Source organism: Eufriesea mexicana, unplaced genomic scaffold, assembly GCF_001483705.2.
Source record: "Eufriesea mexicana isolate 0111107269 unplaced genomic scaffold, ASM148370v2 scaffold1146, whole genome shotgun sequence".
NCBI lineage: Eukaryota > Metazoa > Arthropoda > Insecta > Hymenoptera > Apidae > Eufriesea > Eufriesea mexicana.
This window is the reverse complement of record NW_016909275.1, coordinates 336,027-351,123: the sequence shown is the minus strand read 5'-3', so window position 1 is coordinate 351,123 and position 15,097 is coordinate 336,027. Positions and strand designations below refer to the sequence as shown.

Here is a 15,097-nt window from a genome sequence, read left to right as displayed (position 1 = left end):
CTCCACGCGAAACGGTTGCCCGACATGTAATCCCGGGCTTGCACGGCGTTACGACTTGCAGCGGACTTATCGTCCTCGGGACACCGGGAACACACGGTCTTATCAGCGGTTAACACGTAAGATCCCCCGCGCGACGCGGATACGTGGGTCGTAGGCGACTCGGGACCGAGGATGGACGCGGTCGTTCCGCGAGGGATGCACGCGAAGAACGGTGAATCGAACGCCGACGAGCCTTCGACACCCTCTTTGCCTTGCGTTAATATCGGAGCACGGCTCGCGAGCTGCCGGCTATTAGCAGTTAGTTACCCTTGGCGTGCCGCCGCCGACGCCGCCGCCGCTACCACCACTGCCGACGCCGTCGCCGTTGTGGAGAACCTTGATCTAGGACACACCGTGTTCTCCCGATGCACACTCACAACCGAAGGCCGAGTCGAACACGTAGAAAGAAGCGTGTGCACGCGTTGCGGAGCGACGCGGCGTGCAAGGGTGGCCACTGTTGGAGCGGGTCAGTTCGTAAGCGGTTGGGTGCCACGTTTTCGTGGAGCATCGTGGTTTGCGGGACACGATGATCGGGGATCCGTGGCCGATCATCGGCGGGGAGACCCGCGAGACATCGAGGACGATACGTAGGACGACGAGGGATGGTGTAACACTGGTGGAGGCAGAGGGTTGGCTAGAAATACATGGAGCCGGGTGTTGTAACGAGCGCGTCGGGTCCGGTGTGCCGTAGCGAGAGACTCGGTACCGTGGTACCGAGGAAGGGGTGGTGGTGGATGGAGAGATAATATCGGCTGCGCTTGGTTCGGCCACGAGCGTGCGAGGAACTCGAGGACGAAAGCCGCAGCCGAACCTCGGCGACGTTCTCAGTGGTCAAGTTGGAACACGGATAGGACAGTGGTCCGGAGAGTAGCGAGAGCTCGTGGACGAAGATGAACCGAATACGCGCAGGCGGAATGGGGGTAAATAGACGAGCGGAGGAAGAGAAGGAGAGGGTGAGAGAGGGTGGGCGAGGAAGCGACAGGGAGAGACGGAAAGAGAGAGGAGAGGAGTGGGTGGTGGTGGTTGGCGAAAGAGCGAGAGAAGGACGGGCGAGGGAGGCAGGCGCGTGAAGAGAGACGGAAGAGAAACGAATAGACTAATAGAGAGGGAGAGACGTGGCAGGTGCAGGAGAGGATTCGCGTACGGGCGGGTGAGTTGTGCGTACCAATCGCGGGTGCAGGGTACGTCCGCAGGCACGCAGGAGGAGGCGAAAACCGGGCACAGCCCCAGGAGCGGAGAGTTCCGGCAAACGGGGCAAAACCGCCCACGCTGCTTCCTGGGGACCGGCGCGCGTCTGCTCGCGCTGCGACGAGTGCAACACATTGAGTACCGCGCGCGAAAACGGGCTTCAACGCGACTCGGTTGGGTGGTGGCCCGCTGTTCACTCGTCGGAGAGAAAAGGCTCGACAAGGAGATGCGCGAGGAGCGACAGGGATAGGAGGAGAGACAGAGAGGGACGCGTGAAGGAGTAAGGGTGAGAAGAACGGAAGAGGAAGAGGAGAAAGAGGCGGAAGAGGAGGGTAGAGGAGGACAGAGGAGGACAGAGGAGAAGGAAGAAGGGTGGCAGGGGATGGAGGGGAGGGGTGAGCTGGCGGAGGTTGGGCGACGGGGGTGGCGGCCGATTCTCGGTTGGTGGTAGTGGTGGCGAAGACTGAAGGGGTGCGAGGGGCGGCGGCGTCGGCGGCGGCGGCGGCGGCGGCGGCGAACATAAAATCCCTCGCACATGCCTGGTGCATTCATTAGGGGGGATGTGTCCGTGCAGCGTACACGTCGACCTGCATCCACGCCACCCTCTCTCTCTCTCGGCGCCACCCCTGGCCTCAGTCGCGCTCCGCGGCCAACTTGGTACACACGCCACTTTGTTGTTTCTCTACCTCTCGGAGTTTCGTCCGCATTTCTACGTCATCGACGTCGCGTCGCGAGACGATCGTGCTACGCGAGATACTCGGTATTTCGATCCCCGTCGATCATCGATCGTTTCGCCACGATCGAGAGGGGAAAAGAACCGGCGGCCGTTGACCAAACGTTGATCAACCCCGCATCCACGGTACATCTGCGTGATCGTCGTGGTCTCTGTGTTTCCCGTTCTTCTATCGAGAAACTCGCACACGTTCCTCGCCATCCCCGGTTCTTCGTCCGTCCGTTGTTCGGCTGTTCGCTCGCGTCTCCTTCGATTCGACGCGGTTCGATCGTCACCACCGAGATGAGTTGAAGATACCGCGTAATTGACACTCGGTGCGAACGATTCTTTGCGAGTGCGTTCTTCCATTGTCGTGTGCGCGAATGTACTGTCCCATGAAGACGACAGAGATCGCAGTTGCATCGTGAAACGGAAGAGAAGTCGGACCGGAGCGAGGTTCCGTGAAAACGTGTGAAGAGGATCGTCGTCGTTCGTCCCGGGGAGGATCGTCTCCGTAAGATCGTCGCGGAAGATCTTTCTGATAGGAGGATCAAAAGGGATCCTTCCTCTGATCTGCGTGGTGCGGCTACGCCAGGCCGACAGGATTTCATGTCCACGAATTTCAGTAAACCAGGTAACGATGCGCCAAACCCGCCTGCACGGTATCGGCGCGTCGGTTTTCAGATTTTCCTACCAGAGACACCCCGCGACCTTAGCTCTTTCGAGAGAGAGACCAGTCCGCGTTCCATTTGCGCGCTCGGCCTTCGTTCCGCTACACGCGGCCGTACGCTTAGAGGGGAGGAGGAGACCAGCCAGCGGATACACGCGCCTATTCCGCGGCCCGCAAACAGCCTACCAGAACCGGACCCATCGATCGCGAGATCTAGAGGCATGCGTCGCGTGTTCCTCCCTCTCTCGCTTCCTCGATCACCCTTCGGGAGACTAAGGCCGGAACAGAGTACGAACCACGAGAACGGGACACCTACACCCTCTCGTCCTCCATCGAAAACGCGTACTTCGCTTCACCCCGCGACTCTTCCAACTCGTTTGTTTGACAACCCCTTATAGATACGCGCGACCATTTCCAGCTCGTCGATCTTCGCCGTGTTTCGCTTCCTTCGCTGCCCATCTCTCTTTCTCTCTCCCTCTCTATTATTCCCCCTTATTCTCTCTTATTCGCCCTACGTCTTTCTCTCTCTCTCTCTCTCTCTCTCTCGCTGTGTTTTTACGCGAGCCGGTAATCGGATGGGAAAATAAGGGAAACGGTTCCACCATTGATCGTAGAAAATATGCGGAATGTCGGCCACCAAGGGGGTGAGAATTCGCCGTTAAATTCCGTAACTGATCGCGGAACCGGATAGTTTAACGGATTTCAATAATGCGCTGTGTAAACTAGACTGCATTTATTGGTTTACCGTCCGATTGAAACATAAACTGGCTCAAGCATGGACAAAAACACGCGATTGTCAATTCTCCCGAATATATTCCCGAACGTGGTCTAGCGCGCGCGATCTCTGGCTGTCGCGAGCCGAGACAGTTTCCATTGCCACGGGTTGATAACGAGGCGTGATAAATCACGTTCCTTCGACGAGAATTCATCGACGAGGCTCCGCGCGACGAGATCTCGACGAGAGAAACCGGCCGTGTGCCGGAACGACTGATCTTTGCTCAATTATTACGCGATAAGCGGGCAGGAGACGATCTATTTCTTCTCCATTGCGATGCAAAAGTATCGCAAGGCGGTTAATTCGAGGCAACGAACCGTCAAACGCGATAAAGTATTCCGCGCGAGACTGTAAACTTTACGCAGAGATATTTCGCGTCAGGGAAGGTTACATTCGAACGAAACCGCGTAAACGTTGTTCCTCGCTCGGTCGTTTCAATTTAAGGTTCGTAATTAGTCGAGATGCACGGCGAATAAATATGCAGCCGGGCGTTACTCATTATCTAGCTCGCATCTAAAAATGCAATTTACCTAGTCGCGTAATGGAATAAATATTAAATTCGATATTTTTTTACCGGGCACCGTGTAATGGCGGAGGAAAAGGAAATAGAAAGAGAGAGAGAGAGAGAGAGAATGAGAGAAAAAGGGGGAAAAAAGAGGGAGAAATATACGTTTCGACCGAATCAGAATTCGAAATACGCGAAATGGTATTCCGGGATCGGAATTCGTTTATTCGGACTCCATAAAACGTTTCACGGGCCAGACGGACGAAATATTCCTTAAGATGTAATTTGAAAGCGACGTCCAACGGGGGACGGGTTTTTGCAAAAGTTTGCCATGCAAATTTCACGGAAATTCTAGCCGCCCGTTTCGCGGCCGAAAAATAGAAACCGCGAAGATAAAGCGGGGAATTTCGGTGGCAAAGGTTCGAATAAAAGGCGAACGGCGGTACTTTAGAATTTTCGCGGAATTATTTGCGCGATATTTCTTCGGCAGCGTGCTTTGCGTATGCAAATACAAAACGTCGTAACTCCTTAGACGGTGCATTCAGGTCGACAAATATTGCAATAACGGTATATCAAGATTAATTTTTAATCTGCCGCGATGAGCGGTGGGAAACGATCCATAATTTATCGCGCGCGCGTATAGCTCTCCGCGTACATCGAGTTACGCGTGGATTAAGACAAAGGGCATAAATAGGGAGAGAGATAAGGGAGGGAAAGAAAAAGAAACATCGAAGGGAAGGAAAATTGAAAAAATATTATCGCGGCAACGAGAAAGGAAAAGCTATACAGTGCTTTACGATCAGGCGAACCGTTATCGTTCATTCCCTGTCGCTTTTGCAAACGGCGCTTCCGTTACAACGAGCTGGCCGAAGGTTCGAGCATAAATCCGCGCCAAACAACGTGTTTACACTCGATCGTTTCTGAAAAAGACGACGAGAGGGAACAGAAGGCAAATACTCTTTTTTACCAGCCGTCTCCCGGACGCGCCGTGACGCCGCCGTCAGGATGACGCATCGATCGGATCCTTCGATCCGAGAGGGAGGAAAATTCGTTCGCGGCGTTCAACCGCGATTCATGTCCGCCTATTATGCTTATGAAACGCGGAGAAACGCTCGATACCGGTCCCCATTTCCGCGCCGCGAGCATGTCCCGCTCGTTTCGAGATCGCGCGTTCAAAAGCGTGCACTCCTCCTAAGCTGCACACCGCCGCATTGTCGCCGAGCAAACGTATGGCCGAGCGCAGCAGCGTGCGTCTTTTATCGCGGCAGCGTATTTTATGCGAACTTTCTTACCACTGCATTAAACTTTACCGCATCGCCGCGAATCTGTGTCGCTTTTTGTTCCGCCGCGAATCGCGTATATCTTGGCTGACTCTTACCGCGGCTGCGAGAATTTCGGTCCGCGCCGATCATCGGACCGAGCGTCGCGCGAGTATCGCGAGTAATGGAAACGCGACAAAAGGACCGCGTGCGCGTGGTCCCGTCTCTCGCGATAAGAATCGAATTGGCCGCGGCGCAGAGAAGAAATCGCGGGCTAGCGAATATCGCGGCGCAACGCTACGTAACGGGGCGCGCGGTGCGCAAGTTGCGCGGAAATGTATGCGCGCGCAGTTGGCGCGCGGGCATGCGCGCTGCGAAGCGATCGCGCGAGCCGCGTGGCATCGCTGCACTTCCGCTGTGCACCGCGCCAAGATCGTCCCTGAAGATTCTCAGCCAGCCGCACGGAAGACAGGGAAATGTTTTTTCGCCGCGCTACGTCAGCTCCTCGCGCGACTACTCTCCGCGCTAGGGCGAGAAGCGGCGACGTATCGGGCAACGATACACACGCCGCGATACCTGCCTTCTCCACTTGTTTTCCTCGTGGAACAATCAAGGCCACCGCGAGATAATTATGCAGATAACGGTGATGCTCGCCGGTATCCCACCTGCATGGAGGATCTACAGGTCCGTTCCTTGCCTAAAGATAAGCTTTACCAATTTTTCTCTCTGTGTCTGTCCTCGACGTTCTCGATCTTTGATCTTTCTCTACACACACGCACACACGCTACTTCTTACTCTCGGATATTCCTGTCGATTTTCGTTCCGTCCGACGATTACACGGACGTCTACGCTCGAGCACGTTTACGAGTCCGGCTCGAACACGCGCGAAACGCATCGCTTTAGAAGCGGATTCTTTTTCTCCAACAGTACCAACAGCCGACCAGCTCCGGGAACCGGTTCGCACAATTAATTGCGTAACCATTTAGTTGACCCAGGATGATGTTGCTAATGTCTAGCAAGCGCGCAGGCTCTTTGTTAGCGATAGGTTTCTTCCTCCACGGGATTAAAAGATCCGGGCGTAAACGCGCTAATGGCCAACTACCGCGACCTTTCTAGTAATTATTCGCCGGCGAAACCTGCAAATACCCACCCGATACCGCCGGATACGATTCCTCCTTCCGTCTATTCCGCTTTCTTTATTTTCTCCATTATTTCCCGCGCGTTCCTACGCGTTCCTACGCGTTCCCGCGGTCATACGCACGGGAAAAGGAGAAGGTTGAAGAGAGGAAAGGAAACTGGGGAAAGGAGGAGAGGGAACATCGGGTGAAATTTCGCGGAAACATGTATATAGAGCGACGCGAGCAGGCTCGAGTAAACGAATCGTTCGAGTTTTTCCTCTCTTCCACCGAGAATTTCGAGTTCATCGTAATTCCTGATACGGTTAATCTTCTCCATCTCGCTCGCTCGCGCGTCTCCGTTGAAAGAGAGACGCGTTTCGTCAGGGATAATGTCTGTCATAATTTATCACGATGCCTGGCCGCGAAACGCGAAGCGAAAACGAAGCTTTCTTTAAACCAACTTATCGTTTTAAACCTTTCCACTCGGTTAACCATTAAAAATGCCGCGGCACGCCCTAATGGCGGCGATATTGTCCTTCTTCGGGGCTAACGTTTTAAATCCTCAGAAACACCGGGCCCGAGATAAATTCAATTATACTCGTTGCGTTATCCGCTTAATACACCGTACTCCTATTTACCAACACGCCCGTATCTTCGCCGGGGACAAGCAGGCGAATAGTAATTTTGCGCAGTGCCAATCAAAGTGCGGATTAAATCTGTTAATGGCCGGGCAAAGCTTGTAAATCCATATTCGAAAACCGATTAAGGAGATTTTCCAATTTTCCCGCTACCTATTGATTTCGTATGGTTAACGCGATTATCGTTCGGCTCGCGGACGGCCGAAATTAATATCAGAAAGCTTACGATTTGCGCGAATTACCGTTTATTGCAGTCAAATGAAGCCGAACGACCCCTTTGCACTGCATGATTTTCCGTGAAATGTAATCCCCTCTCGTATAACGTAGCGCAAACGCGCCCGTTTGCCCGCGAAACTAACAAACGTGGAAGAAGACTTAGGGCACCGAAAGGGGGAAGAAAAAGAAGAAGAAAAGTAAAATCGAGAAAAGAAAGGAAAACGTGGAAAATATTTCTAGATACTCGTGTTTACGAATCGTAGAGGCAGATGCTGGATAAGAACCGCGCGAAACGATCATTGGGATTAGGCAGCTTCGACTTTTCGGATTACCAAAGAGAAAACGGGTTTTAAGACTTTCTTTTTATAGTACCTCGTTCAAGGATCTATGAATTTTACATGCATTACGTGCATTACAATAATGCGACAACGTATAGTTTGTCACGTTTCACGGGAAGCCGAACTTCCGTGTAACACTTTCGAAAGTATCGCACGACGCCTTTAAACGCGATCGTAAAATTATTTGCGACAGGAGAAAAGGAAAAGAGAAAAGGGAAATAGAGAAAGAAAATGAGAGAAAAAAAAAAGGAAGGAGTGGATAAGAAAGAAATTACGTTTATCGTAATAAATTTTGTTTAATTACGACGATAAACCGCTTAGAATGAATAGAAATTGTTTCGTTTTATTCCGGTCGTTGTGGAAACGTTTTAAATCCTTGAATGAACTTTAACGTTAAATATGACGATTGAAATCATTTATATTTTCGGTAACGCAGTGATAGGAATTTTGTCGGCGAGAGAAAAGAGCCCATTGAACGGAGCATAATTTCTGCCGAATTATCGCACTTCGGCCAGTCAATAAGATAAATGCGTTTATCTCGACGTTCGCTTAAAAGGTAATTCAATCGGACATTTGTTTATTTATTTCAACTTTTAACGTTTACGTATCCTATAGTTTGTGCGTTTTAACGGATAACTTTATCCGCATAGGTTATGTATCACGTATTCGTTTCATTCCGACTTTACGAGTTTATTATCGTTCTAACGATAAATTATTGTCCCTATATGAAAATTGAGAAAGAAAGAAAAGTCTGAAAACGAGCGATATTTGATATATAATTTATTATTCTCTACTTTTCGAAAGACGGATAAACATTTATTAAAGAACAACGAGGATTTTTCAAAGTTATCGTTGTTTCGTAATGATGTATCGTTTGTGCGAGTATTTCTGTAAGAATATACGAAATTTGGAGGAAAAGAAACGTTTAGTTGACGAAAAACTGTTGAGAGAAGTTATATTGCGTGACTAGTAACGTTTGAATTCGAGCGCCCTTCGCGCCATTCCCCCCGGCAGATGCACGAAGGTCAAAAGTATTTTAAAAATAAGGCCGTAGGCATTGGCAGATTGGTATGGTAGTGGACGTTAAGGGTCGGGTGGCGTTGTAATGGCAAAAAGTTTGCGAAAGGTGAGTAATCATCGGGACGATAAACAAACTCGGGTCGTTAGTGTATACGATACGTTAGTTAGCTGGCGCTGGGTTTAGGTAAATAAAGCCGCGTGTGAAGCGTGTTTGAATGGTTAGAAATCGAGCATCAACAAATCGAGTTTTCGCGAGAAGGCTCGTGGCTAGACGAGTACGGCCGACAATGGCGCCCAAGCCTCGCGAATATTGACATTGCCGAAAACATTATCTTCGAATATAGGATATTATCATATCCGTGGGTGACACATACTGCGTCGCAATTAATACTCTAACCTTCTTTTAATTCGCGCTACATTTGTCGAAGTGAATTCACGAACAGAGTTATTTGTCGGTTGCCGAGGTTATGCGAAAAAATGTTTTCGGCACGTATAGTAGCGACGCGTGAACCCTGAAGGGTTTTACAGTTATACTGCAATGTGGCACATTTGCAGAAGCACGGAGGAAGTTGTGTGGGTCTAGAGTTGCGATATAATCTCTGAGGAGATATCGTCAGGCCGATATAGGAGAGTGTGCGTGAAGAAGGCGTGTGAGTTAACGTTTTAAGGGTTAGGGAGTCATTCTGTAGTCAGGGTGATCAAAGTCTCTAGTGTGGACAGTTCAGGGCAGCTAGTTTGGTTGTAGGGTCGGGATTGGAGATAGACAAGATGGACCAACAGTATTGCCTACGGTGGAACAATCATCCAGCCAACCTCACAGACGTTCTCAGCTCCTTGCTTGCCAGAGAGGCACTCTGCGACGTTACCCTGGCGTGTGTTGGAGAGACTTTCAAGGCACACCAGACGATACTCTCTGCATGCAGTCCATATTTCGAGAGCATTTTCCTCCAGAATACCCATCCCCATCCAATTATATTCCTGAAGGATGTCAATGAAACGGAAATGAAGGCATTGCTGCACTTTATGTATAAGGGAGAAGTTAACGTTAGTCAGCATCTGCTACCGATGTTCCTTAAAACAGCTGAGGCATTACAGATTAGAGGCCTCACTGATAATAGTGTAAATAACAAGGCAGAAGAGAAAAGTCCATCGCCAGAACCAGAAACGCAAACTGGTGTTAGGCATACTGAATCGCCTAACCTTCAGTCTCTTCCTGAAAAGAGGAAACGAAAGCCTTCGGGCAGCTATGATGTTTCCCTTAGTGGCCCACCCAGTGAACGGTTCATGTCAGATTCTCAGGTATGTAATTTTAAATATTGTATATCCATCTTCTTACTTTGTGCATGTAAGTATCGTTAGATTTATGTTTTTCTTATTAAATAGTTCTACTTTTTCTTTCCAATAATTTTTCTTAGTACCGGTTTTATGTCCGACATATGATTATGATAGCTTTGATCGATTGCTTTACAAGTTTCACCATAATTTATTATTATTAAGTGTTTCAAAATTATTTTTTTTTACATCCTATCGTGTTTGTTAATATTTTTCTGTTTTTCTACAAGAGAAAGTTGCAAAATAAAGTAATACAGCTCAGATTTTCCAAACTCCATGATTACTCAGATTTTTGTGCAATTTAATAACTGTAAACACCAGTTGCTCCATTTCTGAATAATCTAAATTTCATTTACAGAATTTAAGGTTTAAATTGTGATTTATATAAAAACGAAATTTGTGAGTTGGCAAGATTGAATGAAAAGTTTTAATAGTACCCAAATAACTATATATATATATATATATATTATAATTTTTAAACATGGAGTATAGAAAAAGTGTGTTCCATTTATTTTATTGGGTGTTTGTTTTGTTATTTAATTATTGTTTCTTTTTATGTTGTTCGCAAATTTACGTTGTGATATTAGATTGATGTAAATTTATGGCTTTTATAGAAATTATTTTCAAAACATATGCTCCCGCGAACTTGCGCGCGTGCGTTGTGCATGCGTGCGTACACGTATACACGTGTAGTCACGTGTGTATGCGCAAAATTTTCTTACAGGTAGCGCTTAAAATTCGCAGATAATGATCATATTTTATTATCATTAGACTGTATATCTGTGTGATTGGACAGCTTTCCAAATATCTGTACTTTTAACCTTGAGATATATAGCAAATGCTGATCTTAAAATATCATTCCTGTCACACGTTAATCCTTTAGAAATAATCATGTTTTGAATAATTCTTCTCTTTAAATAATTTTTCTACACGTGTATTAGTGGAAATTTTACTAATAATATGCCATAACAAATGAAGGAAATAAATTTTCATCGATTCAAAAGAATTCTTCTTTGAGAATTATAAAGAGGATTCTTTCTTTGTATTATAAATGTGAATAAATTGAATATAAATATTAAAATTACATTCTTAAGTAGTTTTAATACTGCATCAATGAATAATGTTGTAATTTATTATTTTTCAGGCATCATCACAATGTAGTTACAAATCAAGCCCTCCCGTGATTCCAAAGTTAAATAATGCCATGGGAGGTGATATGGAAGATGGTGGTCGACCTATGTCTCCTGCTTCACAGCCACAACCTTCGATCAAGCAAGAATTAGATCATCATTTATCAGATTTCCATGACAACATTTCCCTCCCAGTGAGTAATTCTTTATATAAGTAGTTTGTAGATATTTATAACAAAACTGTCATCGCAATATGCATGTCGATGTAATTTATAGCATGTAAGTAGCTTGCGGTGTGTGGCAATTTGTAGATGTATGCTAATAAGCATGAATATGCTTTTCGTAGTTTGAAATTCATGTACCAATTTAAAACATATTTCTTTCACAATTACTTTGTCATATCAAGTTATTTGTTCAGTTTGAAAACAAATAATTTTTTCACTATTTGATGCAGTATTCAAATCATTTCATACAATTCTAATAAACTTTGCCATAATCATTTTTAACATTAATTATTATTTCTTTTTATATTTTTAGTATTTTAAAACAGCTTTAGTGTAGTGTAAATTTTGATGTAATGTATCTTAATCGAATTAATTTTTTTGTGTTAAGACTTGCTTTTATTTCAGAACATTATTTTATTCCTTTTTTGCTCCTGTACTATACGATTAATATATAACTTACCATAAATAACTATTTTTCATGCGTAGCTCTAAGCTATGCGCGAAATTGTGCATTATATCTAGTAGAATATGCAAAAAGTATGAAGTTTCGTTACTGTTCCCATAATCAATGATTTTCTACTATTTTCCTACAACTACTCAGTCGAAACAAACATGGGAAGGAAGGGATATCTAAATAGAGATACAAAATTGGCTTCTTATATGCTAAAAGACAAAATTGAAGATGTGTTGATTAAACACATATCCTTTCCTTCTCTGTTGACAGACTAATTTGGAGTGGGATGTTCAGAGAGATGGGAAGAGTGACGAAACTATGGATGTACAGAACATGACCCAAAATCAACAAGATCCTGCTGTGATACAAGTTTCTTGCGAAAGCACTATCATGGCTGGAGGTTCTATGTCTATCAATATGTCAGGGACCACATCTGAATGTTATGATAATTCTTATAAATCTTCGCAAAATCAACCTATATCTTTGAAATCTAATTTACACAAAAGCAAAAATGCAGAATTCAATTCCTTATTTGCCTCACTGTCTGAAAATAATGTAAATGTTAGAAAGCTTCACCATAACAATGATATACATGGGGCAATTATTGTAAATCCGCAGCAAAACATGTCTGTTATTCAATCAACTTTATGCAACATTTCACAGCGTTCTGTTTCTCAGAGTAGAAAGACTGGTAGATTCAAAGTTGGGTGGTTAGATATGTATTCTTGGCTTCAGTATGACGAAAGATCAAATCTTATGTTTTGTAAATATTGTAGGAAGTGGAGTGATTCTATTCCTGAAATACGTACTTCATTTGCTGCTGGGAATGGTAATTTTAGACTCGAAATTGTGAATCATCATGATAAATGCAAGGCTCACAATTTGTGTGTTGCTAAAGAGAGCGAAGCAAAAGAAAGTTATGCATACATCATGGAAACCTGTTGATTTTTCGTTATAATTGCATCTTAATAACAATTGATTTGTGATTAATTTTGCTCAATTAAGATTCAGTCTAATTTCAACCATTAGAGTACTCTTATGCAAAGCGAGGTATAAATGTTACGTAGGAAAACATTGTAAACTTTTTTACTTTCTGTTATTATAAAGCTTTGTCAGCATGTATGTCAAATTGTTTAAGATTATGCAACTATTACCAATCATACCAATCATTTTGATAAAGTATAATTGTATGTCATTTGTTTCTTGTTAATAGCATGCTCATACCGTATTGTTTTCAAAACTGTTTAAAAGTATATGTTCTTTTTCCAATATTATACTCAATTTTAGTTAATGGTTAAAGTAGGATTTATGCATTTTCAGTAAACTTAAATTATAGCATGTACCCACCTTCGAGCAGTTTTTATTTTCTCCACCATTATAGATATGTTAGTTAAAACAGGATATTTCTCTTTATTTCTTTTGTGAGATTTTATTCATTAATTTTCGACCAAGCAAATGAAGTTTACAAAATGGCACTCAACGCAATGTTCGATGCGATTTATATTTTATATTTTTAATCGAGTTACGATTTTTAATTCGAATTGTAATGTTCTTTCGTATTTTATATTAGTATAATTAATTCTATTATCCATTTTCTTACTATACGTTTCATTCTTTTAAGTTGAAATTGTAAAATGTAACATGTACGTTAAAATTGTTCCATTCAAGCAAAACACTTTCTCGAAATCTCAGATATTTTAGTAAATATTAGACGGTAGAGAATTTTATAAAAATTATAGCTCGTTTAGATATTTATTTTTAATGTTACGTTAAAACGCAATGGTTGTTCGAGTTTACGAAATTAACTTCGTCGAAGAAAGATGTAGATTTTTAAGCGAAAAATACACCCGCATATTTAACGTTATTTTTAATGGAAAAAAAATATATTTATGCTTTTACGAGGTGATTGAATATATTAAAATATAATTATGGGTTTTCGGACCAAATATTTTTATGTAACAATGTTTGCATAGCCGTGACACGACGATGTGCGTTGTTAACATTGAAAAATATTGTTAGAAAGAAACGAATTGCCAAAGCATGTGCATTTTTGTGGTGATGCGCTTCTGTGATGAATATTTCTAGCGAGGAACGTGAACGAAAGCCTGATATTTTTATTACAGAGAATGCTTATTTTGTCCTATGATACGAATAAGCATGGATTTAGGATTTCTATGAATCACTATAAATCGTCATTCATGAAATCGACACGTTACTTTCTTCCTCTACTTGTTACTATTAATTATGTATATAGCGAATAAAAAGCGACTGTTATAAATTCCGTTTTATTATTTGCAAATTCGAATTGTAAAATTGTTCGTGGACAAGAAAGACGAAGTAATACCGTTTAATCGCAATCTCGTGTTTCATATATCAATATAATCTGTTCGTTTTCATTATTATTCCGCTGTTGTACTATTTTAGGTTCCCATATATGTTACACGTATTACACGAATTACACGAAAATTCGCTTCTATTCCCCGTTCTCCTCTATCTAATCGTTGTTTAATTTAGCATAGTATGGGAACGCGATAGCAACAAAGTAGCATGATATTTTTCGAGACGGAGGAATTCGTAGATAAATGCCTCGAAGTGCCTTTGTTCACAGCTGAATTTATAATGTATAATCGTGACGTGTGCAGGGTCATCCAGTTGGACTGCTAGGAGAAGAAGGAGGAGCAACAACAGGCACGCTAAACGATGGCGTGTCAGGAATTGAATCGTCTGAACACCATAATCCCCCAGAAATGCTCGACGGACTCGATGGTAAGACCTATAAATATCTATCATTACGGTCAAAATTACGTTTAGATTTCACGTATTTCCTCTGGCTCGTTCGAATATCTTTTATCGCGATTGCGGATAATTTCGCGAGGACGGTTTCCCTAGCCGTTAGTAAATTTATATTTTTCCCCGTAAATGGACGGCCGGTGGCCCGTTTTGTCGCGCGACGGCGGGCGGGCGGGCGGACGGCGGGAACGTAGGAGAGAATAACGAGAACGGGAGAAGGAAATACGCGAGATCTAAGAAATCGAGGGAGATGTGCATGCACGTTTGCAAGAATTTTTGCGCGTCGAGTCGTACATAGGCGTACGAAGCGAGCATCCCTCTATTTCCAAGTCTGGCAAGCGTAGTGAGTGGTAACCTCTTTTTAGAAAACACGAACAACTTTCTTTGCTACGACGTATCCTGTATATGTGTATGTATATATATGCATACATGAACCGAAGATGCGTGTGCGTGTATTATATATATATATGTATATATATATACGGGTATAGATGACACAATATTCATCCTTGGTGTTGTTGTGGTGATGGTATCGTGCATTTGCTATGTCACTATGTGGTAGTTACAGATCCGTAAGTGTGTTAATAATGCAATAGGAAGTATACTATATCTAACATGAAACACCAGTTGGTCTTATATATTTTTTTTTTCCATTTTTTTTTCCATTTTTTTCTCATTTTTTCTTTTTT

The 15,097-nt window shown here is 44.1% G+C and overlaps 1 protein-coding gene and 1 pseudogene across 1 annotated transcript in view; one reads left to right on the top strand and one right to left on the bottom strand.

The window, feature by feature from the left end:
* Positions 1-291: 291 nt before the first annotated feature.
* Positions 292-2,161, bottom strand: LOC108547621 (uncharacterized; annotated as a pseudogene).
* Positions 2,162-8,521: 6,360 nt separating this feature from the next.
* Positions 8,522-15,097, top strand: part of LOC108547656 (transcriptional regulator Kaiso) — a 12,206-nt gene continuing 5,630 nt past the window's right edge. Inside the window, exons 1-5 of the mRNA XM_017900256.1 lie at positions 8,522-8,584; positions 9,224-9,777; positions 10,955-11,134; positions 11,889-12,506; positions 14,261-14,384. Coding sequence (XP_017755745.1) covers positions 9,247-9,777; positions 10,955-11,134; positions 11,889-12,506; positions 14,261-14,384 — 1,453 coding nt within the window. The 5' untranslated portion in view covers positions 8,522-8,584; positions 9,224-9,246. The remainder of the gene's footprint in view (positions 8,585-9,223; positions 9,778-10,954; positions 11,135-11,888; positions 12,507-14,260; positions 14,385-15,097) is intronic.